This window comes from Ixodes scapularis, unplaced genomic scaffold (assembly GCF_016920785.2).
Source record: "Ixodes scapularis isolate PalLabHiFi unplaced genomic scaffold, ASM1692078v2 PGA_scaffold11__112_contigs__length_91849675, whole genome shotgun sequence".
Lineage (NCBI taxonomy): Eukaryota > Metazoa > Arthropoda > Arachnida > Ixodida > Ixodidae > Ixodes > Ixodes scapularis.
In genome coordinates, this window is record NW_024609837.1 from 9,148,810 (window position 1) to 9,170,710 (window position 21,901).

The following is a 21,901-nucleotide window of genomic DNA, read 5'->3' on the forward strand; positions in this document are numbered from 1 at the left end:
CAGTGCTCCCTCCTCGGCTTTCGCAGCGGTGCCGGAGCCATGCGACGAGGAGGACGCCGGCGACGTCCAGTACTGCGACCCTTGGGACTCCGGCCCGGCCGCCGCGGCCCTGCGGCTTCTGAGGGGCGAGGACGTGGACTGTCCGCCCTCCGCCGCAGTCGCGGCGACCGCAGCAGTTCCCGCGCCGTCCTCGGCCGCGCTGTCGGCCGACGAGATGGCCCGGCAGCGGCACATCTACGAGACGGCCTTCGACTCGAGAGTGCGGCAACGGGAACCGGAAATGGACCTGGACCGCCTCGCGCAGAGTCCCGTTCTCGCGGGGCTCGGGCCCGCCCAGAACAACAGTAACAACAACAACCCGACCCGTGTCGGACCGCTGTTTCCGGTGCCCGGTGCGAGTGGTGGCGGCGCCGTGGCCGGACTTCGGAAGGTCGGAGGCGTCGCTGCGAGACCGACGTCGTCGGGTTCGTCGTCGGCGTCGTCGCTGCAGGACGGATGTCCCAAACCGCCACCGCATCAGGTCCGTTGAGAATGTTGGGGTTTGTGAGAAGAGAATGGCAAAATGAAGAGGGAAGATAAATGAAAAGAGATAGAAGGAAGGAATTTTATTACAAGGGTCGTTCAAGGTTGACCGGGACTTCTAGTCAGGAAAAAATAACTGAATATGTGTAGCATAATGAAACGTACGGTGGACGTTAACGTAATCCTTCTTTGATGTCTCACTTCCGGAACGATGTATGTGACGTAAGCGTAGCAGTTCCAATTGTTATTGCGGAAAGCACTATGGCTGTAGTTTTGTAGCAGCGTTGCGTAAACCAATTTTTTATGAAGAAAGTCAAACAAGCTGAAATGTTTAGAAGAATGTACAAAAATATTGTCCCAAACAAGTATTTACGAATGGTGTCGACAGTTTGGCAAAGAACGACAGCCTGCGACAAATTAACCAAACGGACAGGTTGTGTCCGACTGCAGTCATACATCCTATAGTTCTTTTATGCCAAAAAAAATAGGGACACTGCCAAAAGAATGGCAGTGGTTCCTGGATACGCACGAGGAATATTTGGGAAAATTGACACAGTTTCATACTGGTTGGAACTTCTATCTCCTCTCTAAGAATAAAGCTCCCGACAAACCTTGAATTCCCTTTTATAGAGTGCCATTGATTCAGAATTGAATTCGAACGGAAGCTCATTGAGATTCCGCAGTCATGTGATGCAAAGAGTGGTGTGTCACATTGGAAGGTAATAGGCTTGGTCAGCTGCCGAAAGCGTGCAGAAAGAGCATGCCATAAGCACCATTGCATATTTCGTGCCAATCAACTCGACAGATTTTAGAAATATACTGTTATTACTTAAGTTGATGTTCGTGTCAGACACAGGTAGTCTGACCAGTATGTTTTACATTGTACTAGCTTGCCTCTCCTCTTTCGACTCGTCTTTTAAAGGTGCCACTAAAGGGCCATCGGCGATAATCATAATGTTATGATGATGATCTATCCAGGGAAGCAGTGGAAGTGGTTCCAGCCAACCAGGAGCCAGCCAACAGCCAATGGCGGCACCTCGTGGGTCAAGCAGCGGCGCGGTTCCGGTGCCGGCCACCAGGGGCCAACCGGGCCATGGCAAGGTGAATATCAACTGTTTAAAAGGAAAACTGGCTAAACGGCTCACGCCGCCACCCGATTAAAAGCGGAGTCACTTATATCCATCCATCCATCCAGCCCTCCATGCCCTCGGCGGACAAGGCAATCTACCAAAACCACCCGCTGCCCCAATCCCCTGGAGCGGACAAGTCCGCCTCCCAAGTGGCCATGGCTGTCAAGCGCAGCATCCACGCGGGCGGGATTAAGGTGGGTGTCCTACTTCAAGCCCCCACTGTAAATTATTTAATTTTCGCCAGGACCTAATTTTTTTTACCAACAATTTCGAATATCAAAGTTTTCGAATTTGAGCACTTGCAAATATTCGATTTCCAAATATTCCAGCTTCAACATGTATAATATTGGCAATTTTCAAATGCCATTCGAATGATCTGGAATGCTGTTGCAGGTGCTTCCATCGGAGCCCGTGCGCCGCACGCGGCACAATCACCGGCGCGAGGGCGAGCCCATGGCGCTCGCACCCGTGCTGCTCAACGGGTTCCAGGCAACGTCGTCGGACAATGTGTCCTCGTCTTCCTCGTCGGACAATAGCCCCCGCAAGCCCGACGAGAAGCGAGGCCGGCACGCCCCGCCCCTTCCACACGCCCTCGGCGCACTGCACAACGGAGCTCAGTAAGGACAGCCGCGCACCCGAAACTTTGGCCAAATATCTCGCATCATGGATTCTCAAACTCGCTTCCTAGCAGGGTGAAGGAAATCGAGATGATTTATATTGTGATTTAAATCACACTGGTTTTCCAGTTATGATTTAAATCAAACCTTTCCCGAACAAATAATCCTAAAAATATTTTTATTATTTTTTTTAATTCTTTTAATGCATTCTGTGTGTATTTGTTTTGTTATTAAATAAAATAATTGTCAAGCAAGAAATATCTAAACGTTTTGGACAAAACCCCGAGACGGGAGGAAAAAGGACAACACAACACAAAGTTTGAGACTTTGTGTTCTGTTGTCCTTTCCCCCCCCCCCCCCCCCCCCCCCCCAGTCTCGGGGTTTTGTCCGAAATGTTAAACCGTCACCAGCTTGTTCAGGCTGAAAATGAGTAAACAGCGGTCTCTTCTGGTAAAACTGGAAAGTTGATCGAACATTCTTTGTACATTCCACTTTGTAAGGTATGTAATGCCCTACTACCAGATAATCAAAAAGCAGAAGGAAGAAAAAAAATGCAAGGAAAATACTGTGATATTGCAAGGAGATCAGTACGTGAAAGAAAAACCAAATAAATCTTTTTCACAGCAAGAAAATGAAGCTGCTTTTTTGTGGTGTGGCAGGGTTTACATCAATAAGCATTTTGAATTATGCTGTACTTTTAATTTACACTATTTTCGTCCACATTCTTTTCACTGATTGGACAGATTGATCAATCAATCTGCCATGTCAAATAGAGATAGAGTGATAATGAATCACTTTTACTAGCTACAGTGATTTCAATCAAATTAGCCAAAATCAGATAATTTTACTTGTAACTTCAAAAACCGGATTTACTAAAAAAATCACGATTTTTTCCACCCTGGTTTTTAATGATGCAGAGATTCTCCAAGGCCTGCCCCTAAGTACGGTGGTCTTCCAGTGTAATACCTGTTTTAGAAGATCTGAGATGATGCATGCATACGACTGAAATGCACAATGTGTGATAACTAGTCCAGAACTTTGTCTCCCGCCCGTGGTAGGGGGTTTCTGTTGTGGTCACCTCGGCGGGAGTGCAGATGGGAGGGGGGGGGGGGGGGGGGGGGACTTACTCGCACAATGAAAGCACTCGCGTAATGAACGCACCCCCTAAGTCGGCTCGCAAAATTTTGACTTTTTTTTTCACTCGCGTAATAAACGCACCCCCAACTCGGATGTCACAATTTTGACCCCCTCCCTCCACGCGCGCGAAATGAACGCACTTTTCTATCCTGGTGCAGCCAGCGAGGTCGCGAATGCATGGCAGTGTGGGCGAACAAAACGCCTTGCAAAAGGCGTTAAAAAAATTCGAAAAGATTCAACGGAAGCAAGAAAAAAAAACATGGAGAGGAGCTTTTTTTTTTTTTTTTTTGCACGCCGCAGTCTGGACTTTGGGTTCGCGCGCCGCCGCGCGCAAGGAGGTAAGAAAGAGAAGCGCTCTAATCGAACGAAACAGCTTGCGAAAGGCGGCAAAAAGAAAGAAAAAAACCATTATAACTAAGAGAAAACAAAAACAAAAAGGAGCTTTTTTTTTGCTTTTTTTTTGCACAGCGCAGTTTGGTTACGGGGGGTCGCGCGCCGCGCGCAAAGAAGGTAAGAAAGAGGAGCGGAGAAGCCCTCTAAGCAAACGAAACAGTTGCGAAAGGCGGCAAAAAGAAAAACAAAAACCCCACGGAACTGAGAAAAAAAAACAAAAAAAGGTGAGCTTTTTTTTTTTTTTTGTAGCACAGCGCAGTTTGGTTACGGGAGGGGTCGTGCGTCGGGCGCCGCGCGCAAGGAGATAAGAAAGATAAGCGGAGAGCCCTCGCCTAAGCAAACAAGACAACTTGCAAAATTGCAAAAGGCGGCAAAAGAAACAAAAAAGAAAAAGCTAGATGAAAAAAATTTTTTTTTTTTTTGCAGAGCTTAGTTTGGTTACGGGGTCGGGGCGCCGCGCGCAAAGAGATAAGAAGTTACTTCGATTTTTCAGGATAAAATGTCCGTTCATTATGCGAGTAAATACGGACGCAAAAATTTTACTTCGCGTAATGAACGCCCCCCCCCCCCTAACTTTGCATCGATTTTTCGGAAAAAAAAGTGCTTTCATTCTGCGAGTAAATACGGTACTTTGACAAGTAGCTTGTCTTCAAACTAATGACAGGCACATGCATCCAAACACTGACACAGCGTTCGGCTACGTCAGCCAAGCGCTGCGTTAGAAACACGCCCAAATAATTCATGTTGTGACCATGGGTTCAGTTTTCAACTTTGCCGTTAAGGACGCGACGGTTCGATCTACTCTCGAAAATGATCTCAGACCCCCCAGTCCCGTCAAAATCGGTGGGGGGTCTGAGACCCCCCCCCAACCCCCCCCCCCCCCCCGACTTTATGCGCTGTTAATTATTGTATGCAAAGTCAGCAGGCTTCTGCACTGCTTTACTGCCAGTAGGCATTTGGCTTCCAAGATTAGGAGGTGCTCTTTGGCTGTCATTTAAGGCAGATAAGGCAGATAAGAGTCCCTCAAGATTTAAATGTTTGGTAACCTTTGATCTATACTTTCGCAAGCCCTGTAAAATTGCAAATTTTCAGGAATTTTGTTTTTCCTTTGTCAGGGGCCAAGATGTTCCTGGGGGTTTCAGAGCATCTGCGTCTGTGGACAGCCTCTCCAATTCATCCTCCGACAGTCCCCGGAAGCCGGAGGAAAAGCGGGGACGCCTTGTCGCCGTTGCTCCTCCTACCGTTCTCAATGGAGTCGCTTTCAAGGTGGCAAGCTTGATTCTATGAAACCCTTGCATTTTATCTCAGAGCTAATGGCCTTGTCCACTTCACTTTTTATGTCTTGTCTCAAAGTATTTCATATGTGTCGGTTATAAGTGTAAATTACGATGGGCATTCATTGGCAATGAACCTGCAAAATCGGCAGAAATGAGGCATGCCCGATTTCCCTGGTTTGCAGTCGAACTAGTAGATGGCCTAAATTATGCACTTTGTAGTAGAGCACTGCACGGGCCCGGGCCAGCCCGAAAGCCCGAGCCCGGCCCGGCCCGCGGGCCGGGCTCGGGCCGGGTAGCAGGTATTTTCAACGGGCCCGGGCCGGGCTCGGGCTTGAACAAAAAATTTCTCGGGCCGCGCCGGCCCGGGCCGGCCCGGGCTGTGCCTGGGCAATCTTGTCCCGTAAATCATAAATTATTGTTGATAGCAAGAAGTTTGCTCATTAATCTTTTAGGTTCATTGAATACAAAAAAAAAGCGAAGTGCAAATCACTACAGCGTCGTTAAAAATAATAACTAAAATACGTCTTGAAGCTAGAAAGCCTTCAAGCTTTTTCCGTGTGAGCGAGGGTTCAGTGTTATAAATTGTAAACAAAATAAAGTCCCAGTCATGTGCTTGTCAACTTGTCTGATTCATCGCTCTCAAAAATATCTAGTTCACTATTAGGAAGATTTAGAAAAACGTACGCAAGTGCTTTGGGTACCGTAAGAATAGCGTTGCGATGTAAAACCTATGGCGATGCTGATTTTAGCTTGCCCAAAGTGCTTGAGTACGTTATTCTTACCGCCGAATTCAGAAACCTCACTCAAACTACACTCGAACTGAAGGGCCCCTCCACTTCCTCCAGGAAGGCGCGAGGGCCGGCGCTGGCCAATCGCGAGGACGGATCCGCCGTCGCCATTGGCCAGCGCCGGCCCTCGCGCCTTCCTCGAGGAAGTGGAGGGGCCCTTCCGTTTCAGTGTAGTTTGAGCGAGGTTTCTGAATTCGGCGGTAAGACTCCCTTACTGCACAGAGCGCGACACTATATTAGCGCGAACAAGCGATCGTCGTATTTTTATGTTTATCTCATAGAATCAAAACGCTGTTTTTAAAAGTATGAATGTATTTAGAAGTGCTCATCTGGACCACAGACCTAAGCGGTATACTTTGGCGCCTACTAACACAAATTCGAAGTAAAATTCGAAAAAAGAGCCAACGTCGTGTTCGCGGTATCAGTGTCGCGCAGTGTACATATTCCGTTCCACGCTTGCACGTTTTGGGAGCCATCTTGAAAAAAACGTTTTAAGGGGTTAAGTAGGAATATATTAAACTTAAGCTTGCCTGAAAGGGTTGTATATTTTAAGAACGCGTTGAGATGTAAAGCTACTTCAGGACATATTCTTAAACAGAAAAGGTCCGTAGACCAAGCGTAGAACGATGGTGACTTTTTGCGAAGAGGTTTCGATGTGCAGGGCCTTATAAAAGTAGGTTGAAACGGGACGCGTTCAAACGCAAAGGGTGTTTCGGAAACTGGTTCAAATAAGAAGGGCGTTTAAGGAATGCGTCGAAAGAGGACAAATTCAAACGAGAAGGGCGTTTAGGGAACTGGTCGAAACGGGACGGGTTCATATGGGAAGGGCGTTTAAAGAATGGGTCGAAACAGGACGGGTTCAAATGGGGAGCTCGTTTCGGGAACGGGTCGAAACGGGACGGGTTCAAACAGGAATGGGTTGTTTCGGGCTACAGCCATCGGGCCGGGTCGGGTGGGGCCTAGAAATTAAAAATTCTGTCGGGCTCGAGCCGGGCCCGGGCCGTGTCTCTTCCGGGCCGGGTCGGGCCGGGCCTAGAAATTAAAAATTCTGTCGGGCTCGGGCCGGGTCCGGGCCCTGTCTCTACCGGGCCGGGTCGGGCCGGGCCTAGAAATTCCGGCCCGTGCAGTGCTCTACTTTGTAGAACAGATGTCAGCTGCGGCTCTAGGGTAAGCTAACTTCCCACTGTGAAAACATATGTCACACACATGTGAGTTAGAAATGTGTCTAAAGCTAAAATGAGTATTGCAAGAGGTTTTTGCTGGTGATGGTTGGGTATTCAAGACCTGATACTATAGGGTATGCAGTCTTTGATTTGATCTGCTAAATGCCCATTGCTACTCTTGGTGAAAAATCTTATATCTATAACTTTTCTTGTCCAATAAACGGATATGATCAAATAAGATCATATAAGAGCATATTTGCTCTTATACGTCAGCCTTATAAGAACATATTAGAACAGTATAAGGTTTTATAAAAAGATATAAGAAACTGATAAAAAGCTTCTTATAACTTCTTATATAATTCTATATTGTTCTTATATGTCTTTAAGGTTTTTGATGTTCTTACATGATCTTATTTAATCATATTCATTCATTGGACCAAGTGATGTCTTATAGATATAAAATTTTTCATTAAAGATTCTGCCCTTCTAATTATCACTCGAATAATAGCAGCAATAACAATTACAATGAGATCTGTGTCAGTGGTTCAGGAGACATGAAAAGCAAAGGGCTATGTCTTTGCACTTTGTCTGTCTTCCTTTTGTTGATGGCTGTTCCACGCAACTACTGACTAGTTTTCAGCCTTTGGTACAATATAACCCGAACCGGAAGTACTTAAGTAGCAGCACATCAGTCTGGCACTCATTAAAAGTATCCGCGAAGGCGACATTCTCACCACGTTTTTCTCCTATTTTGCCACAGCCGACGCCGTCTTCCAGCGTAGACGCCGCCACGGATGTCAACGCAGACCGCCGTCCGGCGGACAAGCGGATGCTGGCGTGCCGGGGCGCCTTCCAGGCGCAGCCGCAGCCGCAACCGCAGCCGCTGCACAGTCAGAGCCCTAGCTCGGACACGCGGCCTGAGGGCGACTACGACCGGCCCTGGGACTTGCCGAGGCTGAAGCACACGGAATCCCCGCCCCAAGTGCCGGGTCACAGGGTTGCCAAGCCCCCGGCACTTCACTCCCCTACCCAGGCCAATGGCGTAAGTAGGAAAAAAAAACGCTGGGGCGAGGTGAACACGCAGTCACTGACAAGATGGGAATGGCAGGAAGGGACTTCGTGCACGAGGACGCACATGCAGCCAAAACACGCGGTTCATGCCTTCCACCTTGTGCTGCAGGCCGGGTGTTCAGAAGACATGCTCTGCCGTTCTCATTTCGTCAATGACTATAGAGGCAGCTGGTAGTTTGGTGTTTGGGGTTAAAAAGAGAAGCTTCCGAAAACGTTCCGAATTTGATGTTGCATATGCGCATGAAAGTTGGTCATCCAGCTTCATGGAAATAGATCAGTAAAATGTCTAAGTGGAATGCTTGCCTGGAAAAATAACAATGTGAAAACTGGTACAGGTAAATATATACATCCATGTAACCCCTGCTTTGATGTACATGCATTCTTTCGCATTAGTACTGCTGTCCGACAATCAGCCCGTAAATGTGAATTATCAGCGTCATTGGGGACAAAGACCACTGATGTTCAGCAGCATATTCGTATATGCAATAAATGTCAGCAATTCATTTGTAATTAGGTTCGAATAAATATCACGTCGCATTCTCTTCTCATTAGAATGAACTCCACATTAACCGAGTCAAGGTTTGTTGGAACGGTTTACTCATTCTGTATGTTCAGCTTATCGGGCACTGAAATTTTTCTGTTCTACGGAGAACCTTTGTAATATGCACGTTATGTACTATACAGTTTAATCTCGTTGATGCGATTCTGGATAACACATTATGCATAATACTTTCTTTCATTCCTGGACAATGTTTTATAAAAGCAATGTATTGAGATACAGTAATAACGATCATGACATGGTAACCCAGGAGCGGGGGGGGGGGGGGGGGGGGGGGGGGGCAGACAACACAATGCTTTAATTGGAGGTTCGTGTTGTCCGTCCCGTTTTTTTCTCCGCTCCTCGGTTACCGTGTCAGTATCCAACCAGGTTGCCTGCATACTTGCTTTAGTTTTGATGCAATCATATATGTTTCTTGAAATTAGAGAGTACAACAGCAAAAGTAGGTTTGGCGGATAATATTTAAAAAATGATACCTTTGTATTCAGTTGGCGCAAATTACATTCTCATCAGCCACTAACGACCTGTTGCACAGCCGCAGGGGTCATGGTCAGATGCCATGTGACTCCACGCAACGACCGCGGTAGCCACGCGGCGGCTGGTTATGGCTACGGAGGCGAGCTGTCGCAATTTAGATTTTGACACTTGATATTTATAAGGACACCGAAACTGAAAATTCCAAAAAACCTCAAGCGAATAGTTTTTTTTAATAAATAAGACAAAGTGGGCCAATCTCCGAGGCAATGCAATATCTCCGCGAACGCCTGCATAGCACTGCCTCCGGGATCTGGACAAGTTTCTCATTATGTGTGTATGCAGAATTTATTACCTTTTGGAGCCCATTTGAGACGATGTGATTTTTACATATGATGTTTCATTTCTTGATTCCTGTGAAAATCGTATCAAGGAGATCCTACAGTATTTTGAATGTGGTCAGTTGTGGTGGACTATGCTGTGTACGCAATTGCTGGATTAGGTAGCGTTCGCTCGAGGGAATGCTTCTGTTGCAGACGCAGGTGATGAGGCTACCGTCTCCAGAAGCTGCGCTAGCTGCCTCTACTCCAACTGCAAGCTCATCCAGGGAGCCTCCTTGTGCGAGCCCAGCTCCTTCGTCAAGTGCAGCTGCCTCATCATCTGCATCAGCAACTACTGCATCCTCTTCATCCTCCTCAACTACGTCCATCGCGATGGAGCCTCCGGCACCTGTCAGGCCCAATGGTGGGTTACCTTGAATAGGACATCGCCATTCGTACAAAGCGAGCATCAACGTTAAGCCTGACTGCGGCAAAGTTCTCTAGAAATTTTCTTGCTCCAAAATTAATACTTAGCATTTCTTTATAAATCAAATGTAGTTTTACCTCTGCAGCTGAAAAAAAAGCTCAGAGAAATTTGAGACCACTGCCTCTAGAAATATGTGGAAGAATTGCATCTTAAAACTGACGTTGTTTAGCACCTCCAGCTGGATAGAAATATGTTGGCGTCTCTTAGTAGTGACATGGAAATTACGGGGTGAAGAGACTTCCTTTGGGGGGCCGGTTAACGCACCGCATCTCAAAGCGTGCAGAGTGAAAGTTGGCACTGCAGAACCCAGAGATCCCTGTTCAATCCCTACCCCTGCCCGTTTCGACCTGGGTGATCATTGTACCTGCGTGCGGTCGTACAGGACTATGGCATGATGCACGTTGAAGATCCCAAGCTAGCAGTTGTATGGACTGCACTGGTTAAATTTCTTTTATAGAACAGAGACTCTAGACACCGATCGGAGCTGTCTAACTTTCTGTTGTCTGAACATCCACAAAAGAATAAAGTATAAACTTCAAGAAAGGCAGCCTTTTCAGAACCCCCATTCATTAGAGCCTGTTCTCCTGTGAAACTCTTTCATTTTTTAAGCATTCCTCTCTATCCCCATACACTTGATCACTCCTTTACAGGAGCGGTCAAGTGTTTCCACACAGTACAGTGTGAAAAAAACTTTCACTGTCATGTTGCTTTGGAGGGTGTGTGATGCATTTCTTCTGGGTCACTTTTTGCAGCGCCAGCGCGACCGTCGCTAAACCTAAACCTGAACCTGAACGCATCGAACTCGCCAAAGCGGTCGCGGCACAACCTTACACTAAACTTTGGTTGCGCCGCTCTGAGCGTTGTGGGAGAGAAGGTTGACCCAAGCGTTGCACTTGAGAAGCAGGGGTGAGTATTTACCCAATCATGACTCTCAGCATAGAAGGCAGTAAATGCACAAAAAAGCTCGCAGTTGAATTAACGGGAGAAGAGCTTGTTCAAACAGCAAAACATCAGTAATAACTGCAATTTAAAATGGAAAATTTGTGTCATGTCAATTTATGCTTGAGGTATGAATCTGAGGTTGAGTGTGTTTGTGTTTGATCTTATTGTGCCAGCCCAATAGATGTGATTGAGGCAAGCTGCCTAGCAAGATAGCTCATGCATTATTTCCTTGCCAATAATTTGCATAAGATGGTAAATCTTTTAGAGTAAATTTAGACGAGAATTTTTATGGCGGGTTGACAAAGCTACGCAGCGTTTAGGTTCTTTTATGTTGGTTACTTCACTTTTCACTTATTGAGCAATAAGGTTTGGTCTTGCATTGCTGTCATATACCTAGGGTGTGTATTTTCCGGTTTTAACCGAAAAACACCGATAAACATCCGTCGGTGACAAAAATACAGAATCGGTTAAAACCGAAAAACACCGGTGGTTGGATATTTTCGCCCCGGTTAAAACCGAAAAACACCGGTCGTTGCACGTTTCCGACCTAGCGAAACCCTTTCCCCGTAGAGGTTCGTCAAACGTGTTATCTCGTGGATCCTGCATTCTTCCAGTGTATGCATGGCTTGCACGTAACGTCAGTCCGCCCTCCTTTTTGGGGGGTGAAAAGCGTCTAGTTAACGCAGTGAAAGCTAAGCTCTCACACGCCTTTCCCCCATTGTGTCGCCCATGGCCCCCTTTTGTGGAAAAATTAACGCAGCGGAGGGTACGCTCTCACGTGCCTTTTTCCCATTGTGTCTGGCCAAGTAATATCGGTGAAAGCCATGTATTCAGATGTTGCTGTGGTTCCTGGAAGACACTACCAACATCCGTGTCGTACAGGGCTATTGAGCTTTCAGAACCGAGATGCGTTCCTTGTTATCTGTTTAGTTTCCATGGGCTTTTGGGGAAACGGAAAAAGGGTTTTGTTGGCGGGGGAGTTTTTCGCTGTATATAAAAGAACCGTTTTGTAAAAACATCTGCAGGCGTGTTTGAGAAGGCGCGTCCGTCCCGCGTCTGCGGGTTTTCTCAACCTGAGACTTGCTTCCCTTCGTCGTCACGCGGAGTAGAAGGCCACCGGGATGGCAAGTAAGCGGAAAGCTCAGGATGACTACGCTACAGATTTCATGGATGAATTGTCGTTCTGGTTCCGCGTGCCAATTGTTAATCCGTGCATGAACGTGGAGCTGCCAGAGGGATTTGTGCCTTATGAAAGTATCTATCGGCTGGTCCTCCGAGACGAGAGCTGGCTGAGTGACCTAGAATCAGAGTTTCTTTGTGACCGCCAGTATGCTGTGACTATTATCGTTGATCCAGTGTTATTTTGGAAACTTCATTTACCTGACTGGCCACTACTGTCCCAAGCCTGGCTGGACATCTTGGCATTTCCTGTGTCCAGCGAAAATGTGGAGCGTGTGTTTTCAAAATTGCGGGTTGTGAACCGCAAGGAACGTGCTGCCATGACGGATGCAAGCCTCTCGAAGTATGCTTGCAGCCACTATAATAACCAAGTGTGAGAAATATATGCTTCTTCGAGAAGTGCATGAAATATGTGAATAAAATTAGAACTCTCTGTCTGTGATCAATCGCATTTTTTTCCACCGATAATCACCGATTTTAGCCTCGTCGTGAGACGTTCCACTGAAATACACCGGTGTTTCGAAAATAAATAAACACCGACAAATATCCGCCGATTTTTCTCACAAATAAACACCGGAAAGTACACACCCTACATATACCCTATCTTAATTTCAAGTGAACCAAGGCACTTGCGCAAGATATATTTTAGTAATTAAGAGTGTTGCAGTTGGGCTTTACGTGGCCCATTCGGCAACCATAATATATGGTATATGGTGCCCTAAATAGGATTAGAAGTGATATGCACACCAGGTATATATAAGCTCAAAGAGGGTTTGTCTGTCAAATTCTTCATTCAAGGGATCTTGGCAGGACCCTCAGCATTTTTAATATATATTACAATAACTACATTATATCAGGACTTCTGTTCAGCATTCTGAGAGGCTTGAGGAGTTATAGAAACCGTTTCACCTGCACAATTGCTTGTGAAAACAAGTGTTTCGAGGAGCTATGTGCTTTTAGCAGTACCTTTGGGAGCGTAGGGTTTATGTGTTGAATGCAGTATAACGAGGTTTCTTCATTTGGTTCAAGCTTTCAGTGTTACAGCTTTAATCAATGAGATAACATAACATGAAAACAGCAATGATTTATGAATATTCAGTTTACTATTCGCTTTTTTTAATAAATCTCAGAATGTCTGGTATAAGATGTATTGTTTTGTCTTTTCTACATTTCCCTTGCAGGTGGTACCATGGATCTATCAGCAGACTTGACGCCGAGAATTTGCTCAGGGTCCTGAAAGAAGGGAGTTACCTTGTTCGCAATAGTGAAAGCTCGAAGCATGACTACTCACTCTCCCTGAAGTAAGTGGTCTTGCAAACTCTTTGTACAAATACTGAGTCAAGAGGTTGAGTATAGAACCGCTAAAAATTATTTTACTACATCAGCGGTTTAATTACATTATCACTCTGTTATTTCCATGTGTAGGCCCCAATGATGTTGAGCTTATATGCCTGTTTTAGGTTTACTACATCCTTTTTAATAATATATAAGACGAAAACTAGAGTACAGCCATCAGTGTAAATCTCTTTTCAGCTATGTGCTGAAGTCGGTGCACAATAGGGTTATGATTATCTGCCTCACTTGCCCTCATGTCTTTCGCTGCTTACTCGCCTTCTCTTGTAAACATTGGGGAACGAAATTGGTAGAAATTACTGTGAGAGCGCAAGCGAGCTGGAATGTATATTAACAATTTGGATGAATTGACCGAGACAGGGGCAAAAGAACTAAAAATATCAACCGTGGAAGAGAGATACTTCCTTCTGTCTCTTCCACGGTTGATATTTCTAGTTTTCTCGACCCAGTCTCTGCTAAATCATCAAAATGGAAAATTTGCAGATTAGCGAAGTGAGCTGGGTCTCAAATTTGGACTTGTTTAAGAAATAGTAACTGCGTAATTGGCTTTGTTTTGTTGACAGCCACGGGGAACCATCGTAGCTATTACATTAGGAACATCTAACATACTAACTTAAATTACTAACTTAAAATACTGAATTAGCCAGGTGTGATCCCTTCTTTTACATTATGTTTTACATGTAGGTGATAAATATTACACCAAAGCCTATGGCAAGTTTGTAAAATTATAACTTTACAGCAGCAATTTAGGCTTACTTTTGAAAGTTCCTGGTGTACAGACATGAAGTTGCAAAGGCGCGATCATTCCATTTTATTAGTTTGGGACTCTCAAATAGGTTTTGTGCAATTATACCTTATTCCAAGTGAATTCAAGTAGCACATACTTGTACTCTGCTTCAAGGGAATTTTTCTAGTAATTTTCTAGGACAACACAATACTTGACTTCAAAGTTAGTTTCCTTAGTTGAACATGGATATAAATAATGTTTTAAAATAACTGATGGTATCACCTCACAGCTTAACGGATTAATGCAGATTTTTGTTGTGTAACACTTTGCTGTGTTTTTTGTCTTTTTTTTCTAAGTAATGCATGAATATTTAATGCACTGATGTTTAGCAGGAACAAGATGGTGACATTTCATTTCATACCGTAAAATCTCCCATGAACGCCCAACCCCCCAGAGATTGCCCATCTTGTTATTGTGGCGAAATATCCACAATATGAAAATTCCGAAATATCACCCACTTTTCTATTCCCATCGGACATAACGTTATGTCCGACGGGAACCACATCAACCGCACGATCTGTGGTACCGCTATGTGTGACAAGCGAGTCTGTATCGGTTTCCGTGACACGCGAGCTGTTCCCGCGGGTTTATTCCATCGTAGGGTGACCACCCGTCCCGCGACTCGCGGGACTGTCCCGCATTGAGGGCTCGTGTCCCGCGTCCCGCAAGCGAATTCCCAAATCTTCAAAATGTCCCGCATTTTATACTGTAGTAAAATTCACTCTGCAACTTATAGCGCTACCGAACAATGGGGCATGGCGAAGCCCGGAGGTCGCTGGTAATCGTGTGAATCGCAATGGTACACCATTTTCTATCCAAGCATTCCGGGAAGCGACCGTCGTTCTTGAAGGAGAACCGACGCGCATGCTCCGCTGTGCCTCTCCCCTTGCTGGCAAATTATTCTGAGAAAGATTGTTTGCCAAAAGTTTCAATATAAAATATTGTCATTATTTTCAAATAGCTCTGTCAATGCAAAAGGGTTTCTGTGGATCTTTGTTTTAGTGAACACAGCCACAGAAGGCAGAGCCTGCAACTCGGAACGGTCGAAAAAGAACATGATGTTAAAACTTTGTGTTTGACTATGTTGATAAAAGCAAGCGTTGACAAGAAACAATAACCCGAAAGAGATTTAATGTTTCTTATTTTTATCTGATGCACTGAGTTCTGCTACAGTCGATATTTATGTTTTCAACTTCGACACATTTAATAACACATTTACCATAAGAGATATATTACTTTTAGTAAAACTTAATTGAGCTTAATTGCTGCAATACTATTAGCAGGTGTATAAACAGCACGTGATGTTAAATGTATTAACAAAGCCTCGGCTCGTGGTGTGTGTGTTAATAAAATTCCACTACCCCCCCCCCCCCGCGTCCCGCATTTCGCTAGCAGGAAGGTGGTCACCCTATTCCATCGTGAAGTGTGAATCTGCTTTGTCCACAGTCCGCAGTATCTGTTCCCGTGACACGCCAGTTCGTACGGGGTTCCCGCATTTTCGTCCGCGATTTGCGCGCGCGATCTTAGCTCATGTGTCACGCAAGTGTGTATCAAGTTCCCACGTGCTTATCGCACCGTGAAACGCGAATCTGCTGCGTGCGCGATTTGCGATATCCGTTCCCAAAAGGAATTCGCAGGGAGTTTCCGCGTTTTCTGTCCACGATTTCGCGAGTTTTAGTAGCGGGTTCCGGCGTCTTTATTGCAGTGTGAAACGCAAATCTGCTGCGTCCGTGATCTGCGGCATTAGTTCCCATGTCATGCGAATTCGCTGTGGGTTTCCGCGTGTTCTTCGCGACGCGAAGCGCGACCTACAGCGCCCCACAATCTGCAATATCCTTTCCCATAATACAGGAGTTCCTAGCAATTTCCCGCATGTTTGTCTAATCGTAAAACGCGAATTTCCCTGTCCGCAATCTATGGCATCAGTTCTCGGGTCAAATATCTAGTTCATAGCGGGAGCCCGTGTGTTTATCACTCATTTTTTATAAAGTTTTGCTATCACATTCTTGGAGATAGCCCACCGCCATGTTTTTCACCACTAATCTCTTCATTTTGGGTGGGCGTCCTTACCAAATTTTGGGAGTTTATGGTATGTGCATTCTACCAAGTTTCCTTGTTTATAATAGTGAAAGCTGAAACTCTACCAATCACTTTTTATGAAATTTGAAGTACGCTTGATGTGTACTTTACCTAAAACTGCTTTCTGTCCCTTTTCTCTGACCAGGAGCGCACGAGGCTTCATGCACATGAAGATAGTGCACAATGAAGATGGGAAATTCATCTTGGGTCAGTTCAGCAAGCCCTTTGAGAGTATCCCTGAGATGATTCATCACTACTCTGTCAACAAGCTGCCCATAAAAGGTGCTGAGCACATGTCTCTGCTGTACCCCGTCATCGACCAGCTGCTATGAGCCGGCAGATTCAGTCTTTGGCTGGGAATTGCATTTTTCCAAATGTACTTATGCTTGACAGTGTGATGTTTTGTGTCTCTGATGGCTTGCGATTGATATTTGACCTTATTTCTGGGCTGAGTCAATACTTAAACTGCTTCAGTTGTTTACAAGGAGTGTGTCTATTGACTTGTGCTCCTAATGATGAATCACCAATCCTAAATTATCTAGAAACTGGCAGCTGATGGAAAGTGTGAAAGTTTAATTCAGATGATAAGGCCTAACAGCTCAGTGTCAGAAACATTTTCCTTTGTTCTTGATTATATTCAACAATGATCACGACGATTGTGGAACTCTTATTGTCAATAGCATAAAATAGGATTGCAATACCATTGGTTAAAAATGCTGACCTTCATCTGCTATTTAGGCATGCATCATACACTTTACTGCCCTATTGTTGTGGCATTTAGTACTTTCATTTATTTGGTGTTATTTGTAATGCTTTGCATGGTTTGCCTTCGACCCATTTGCAGGCTGTCGAACGAGAAATGCCAACTGTAGAGATCGGGAGATCATCCTGTCTTGACAAACAATGCTGGTTTATGAACTGTCAACAAAATTCTCACATTTAAAGTATTGTGCTTTGAAACATTCTGTATAAGAGAGCAGTGATACAAAAAACATAATGGCGTATAAAAGATTTTCAATAGATGACTTTAGGTAAGTCTTGCAATATATTTGCAATCTGTAAGAACATTCCACGTGCTTAAATCAGTGACACGTTCGCTTACTTAATTTATTCAAGATTTTAGCCAGTATACAACTTTTTCATTATCAAAATGTAATAATCTAATATATCTAGTCCGCATTAATTTTGTTTTCTGGCTACATCAGAGATATATTCTCTTGCAACCTGGTCATATGGTAGATAATGTTGTGTTTTTGGTGCAAAGTTTTGTTTGCAAGCTGCTCAGGGTACTTTTTGTGGTTATGTTTTAGTATTTCATTATCTGCAAATGACAGTAATATTTGAAATGTGCTTTCTCCCATTCATGGTGTTATGAGTATGAAATTAAAATGCCTGGTACGTAAAAAGCTTGAGATTACAAGTAATGTGACGTTTGCATGAATATCCGAATCCTCTCCACTTCACTGCAATCATTCTATTTTATACTTGGATGGCATTTTCTGGTGTTTTTGTGCGATATTAGAACTGTTTCTTCTGCTGAACGTCATACAGATATTTTGCTCTCTACCTCAGGCTTGCTTAGCACATCAACTCAATATTGGTTTTGTGTGCTAATTGAATCTTTACTATAGTGGTGACTTTGCCCAAACAATTACTTTTCATTCATTATCACCATAGAAATGCAAATCCAATTCTGACATTCATTCCTATATTACTTGTTACCATTGTTTTCGTCTTATCAGTCCTGATCAGACCTCAACTTTAGCAATCTCTTTGCAATTTACTTCCATCTATTGATTAGAGAGTTTTCTTACATTAATTTGGAGCACCAATCAAAGCGATTCCCGAAGTAATATTTTTTTCTAGCCATTCAACTACTTAGGTTTTAATGGTATATCACAGCTTTTATTTATTTATTTTTTGCTTAAATGTTTGCTTCAAGTTTTATGACAGGGACTTTTGTGCAGCAGTTGAATGGTGTGTATTATCTAGGAGCATTTTAACAATTTTGAGAATCGCATTGACTCAAATGGGTCAGCTGATTACTCATGATTTGTACTTTAATAACAATTCGGACATACTGTTTTCGAACATTTTTTTTCTGTATTACTCTAATGTTTTTGTAACTAAAAGTAAAAATCGGCACAAATCATTGTTACGGAATCAAAATTGCACCACTTTTTTACAACAAAGACCATGTGACAGCTGCTGTGTTATACAAAAGTTTTAAAAGCATTGCTGCGTACATTCTAAAGTTACATAAATTGAAAACTTTTGTAGGAAACATGCTGACTTGTTTCAACTCATACGGCGATATAAATACATCCTAACTCAATATTTTTTGCTTTTGTTTGTTTATCGCTGATCAATCTGAATCTACCGCGACTTATCGCCTGCGTTAGAATGAACCCCACTTTCGGTTCATTATTTTCAGAATTGCTTTGTACTTAACACATGACATGAGTGAATAATGGAACCCGTCGCGGGGATCTCAGTCTTGTCGAACATGCTCAACATTCCTGCTGACACTGGAGAAGTTTTTGAACAAGTTTGTGCCTCCTCAGCTGCGAGAATGAGAAGATCGCTTCGGGCCGGACGTGAAGAAAATAGTGAAGAACGATGTTGATAAGAACCATGGTGCACATTCCAGAAATTAATATAGCCTTAAAAACCGTTCTAGCTTCATGGATTAGGAATTAGATTCTTTTCAATCCTAGACTAAGTCCAGACATGTTTTGGTGAAAGTTTATAATAGCTATGGCGGTTCCTGTTGTGAGTTTTGTTAGCTGTCTCGTGATCAAAGTTGACGCGAATGGTATGAGTATTTGATGTCTTCACGGGAGCTGTGGAAACTCGATTTCTTGAAAGTATCCTCTGTGAAGTTTGGAGCATTCGCAAATTAGCTCCATTACTTTTCTATTGCTCTCGCTATTAACACGCAGCTATAACCTCGGCATGTTTACAACCCTACTAGCAGGTATAATGATTGTCATGTGTGTACTACATAATGTGTAGTACATCGCGCTAAAGTTTCTGTATAGGATTTCACGGTTCTTTGTAAGTATAGGCGTGTTGCTGTGTATTCCATGCTCACATTGAATGTTTGCAGTTCATAATTAACGAATCATACATGATGTTAATGTGTGGGGGCGTGTGGATGTGTCACGAGTTATTATGTCGGAATTTGTACACCTGGGTCAAATTTCTATATTTTTAGCATGGTGTTCCGTTTTTTTCTGGCAAAATTGCATTATTTCGGCCAAAACTATGAAAGCTTTGCCAAATCTACATATCAAAACCCATGTGGTCATGGGCGCTGCTTGTTCTACATTATTTAGACGCTGGACTGCAACTATACGATATAACTACGGTAGATGGCATTATTGACTATTTATGTGACAAGGGCATAAACTGCTTTTGTAGTTTAAATGGCAGCAAGTATTACTGTCAGAATGTTCATTTCTGAGGTGAAAAAGTCTGCGTTTCTTTACACTCAAGCTTACTGTTACAACATCGCACAAATGGATGAAGTCAATTTACAATTTGCAAAACCATCAGATTGAACACATGGGACACCCGACGGATCTCGGAGGGATCACACTTGTAAGTTGACTTTTAGGACACTCTGGAAAGAACCCTTCTTTTGTTAAACAGGATTTTCCATCATGTCTTGCAATTACAAGAGCAAAGGTTTTTTTTTTTTTGCCCATTTAAAACTTTGGTGTAGACCCAAGTTTGAGAAAAAGCTAACATTTCTCTGTTTGCGCGTGACTCGATTCCTATACGTCCATTGTTTTGTAAATACAGCGAAGTTGACATTTTTGTTAAGGCCACAGGACAGTCAGAGCACTGTTACGAATAGCGCGTGCAAAATACGCCATACGTGTTCTGACGTGCAATAGTTGTAAGTCGATCTGAATGGCTTTAAGACAGAAAACGAAAGTTGTGACACGACTGCTGGAGTAAGGGATTATTAATATGTTAGTTACGCTGAAAGTTCCGCCAAAACAGACAAAACTTGTTGCTAGTACTAGCCACCAGCGCTTTCGTCAAGTTTGCCATCTCATGGCGTATGTGCCAAATTTAGTGCAGTTGGCCATAGCTTCCTGAGAAAAAAGAACTGATGCCACTGTAACCAAGCCCCTAACAGGAAGTTCTTTGGAACGAAGGAAAAGGATGTTATGAACAGTATCCTAATGTCGAAAGTATTTCGTACCTGTAGATATGTATTATTTTTGCAATAGCGCTCTGTATAGTCAGCGGCTGGAGTTTTTACATACCCGCGCTAAAAAATGTCGCGAATGTTTTTTCGAGTGTATTAATTTTTTTTTTCAAGAACACTTTGTTACCTAACTACCGTCATCTTGAAGTATACAAATTTAACCAGTTTCAGCGAATCATAGTTGACAAGTGCTTAACATTACGCGGCTTTGCGTTAAAAACTACTTGGAAAAATGAGTATGTACAGAAAGTCTAGAAACGTGATGCATTCGTCTCGTGTGGACCATTCTTCACGTTATAACTTGTCGCGGAGTCGCCAAGAACGCTCACACTGTACTTTGAGTGTATTCCGACTATGTACATAATCGCTCGAGGGTATAGTCTTTCAGTTTTTGTACTTAGCACCACCTTTCTTTCGTTCCTATATTTTTGGGGTGAAGTAATACCAGTGAGGGCTGACACGATGCCAGACTTGCCGCGTTTGCCGGAATGACAGGAATGAGAGCCATGACATTTTAGTGTGGTGGTTTGTGTACCGGAGTGTTTGCTAAATAAAGTTGGTCTGGTAAAACTGTTTGTGTGCTCTGTTTTTCGAAGTTTAGTGAATACTGTCGCGAATGACAGACGAAGAGGCAGGAGAAAACGGAATGAACTAAAGATTTAATGGAGGTCGAACTTGTGCCAGAAACAAAAAACAAAAAAGAGAAGTACAGACGTCGAGAAAGCAGCGTCGGCGGCGGCGGCCGCAGCACGCGACGGTACGTCGGCGTAACAGCTGGCAAACGCGAGAGAGAGTCAGTGAATTACTCGGCAATACGGCGCAGGGATTTTTATCTAGTATGGTCGTCATCTCGAATATTCGACCTAGAATGTTCGGGAAAGAGCTATCGCGGACTGACTAGGCAAGGTCATTTTGGCCTCCGCGTATCGTTTACTCTCGGGATAAGAGTATCGACCTTTGCAAAAATCGCCTTCTGCGCGCTGTTATCTTTGTCTGCTGGGCTGTGGAACGCCTTCTGAGCATGCGCTGCTGCTCAGCTGCGTGGTATATCAGACGCTGCGCGTGCGTCCACAGGTCAGTGACTCAGCATTTTTTGCCCGGGTGATAAGCGATGGAAAGGTCTATACGAGAACCTTTTAGAATAACGGAGAAGCGTATCTCCTCAATCATGCACGTAGCAATACCACCAGGGAGACGAGGCTTTTTTTTCCCCCAAGGCGTCGTCACTTGCAGGCAGCGTCTCGCAAGGAGCGCGACGCTGGCACGCGGCGACGCCGGACGCGTCTGCCGCTTTGCACAACCGCCGTCGAGCTTCGGTATGTTTGCGGCTTGGGGCGGGTCGGGCTTTTATTAACGATGGCGCCATGCGCAGCTAGGCCCTGTCGTCTAAGTGATGTTGCT

At 44.3% G+C, this 21,901-nt stretch overlaps 1 protein-coding gene across 2 annotated transcripts in view; it reads left to right on the plus strand.

Moving 5' to 3' along the window:
* Positions 1–21,901, plus strand: part of LOC8030117 — a 265,725-nt gene that overhangs the window by 216,882 nt on the left and 26,942 nt on the right. For both annotated transcript variants that reach the window (XM_042288815.1, XM_040218935.3), the window contains exons 6-15: positions 27–520; positions 1,501–1,623; positions 1,718–1,846; positions 2,046–2,269; positions 4,915–5,065; positions 7,788–8,069; positions 9,668–9,875; positions 10,691–10,844; positions 13,241–13,360; positions 16,424–16,560. In XM_042288815.1, the coding sequence (XP_042144749.1) occupies positions 27–520; positions 1,501–1,623; positions 1,718–1,846; positions 2,046–2,269; positions 4,915–5,065; positions 7,788–8,069; positions 9,668–9,875; positions 10,691–10,844; positions 13,241–13,360; positions 16,424–16,560 (2,022 nt within the window). The remainder of the gene's footprint in view (positions 1–26; positions 521–1,500; positions 1,624–1,717; positions 1,847–2,045; positions 2,270–4,914; positions 5,066–7,787; positions 8,070–9,667; positions 9,876–10,690; positions 10,845–13,240; positions 13,361–16,423; positions 16,561–21,901) is intronic.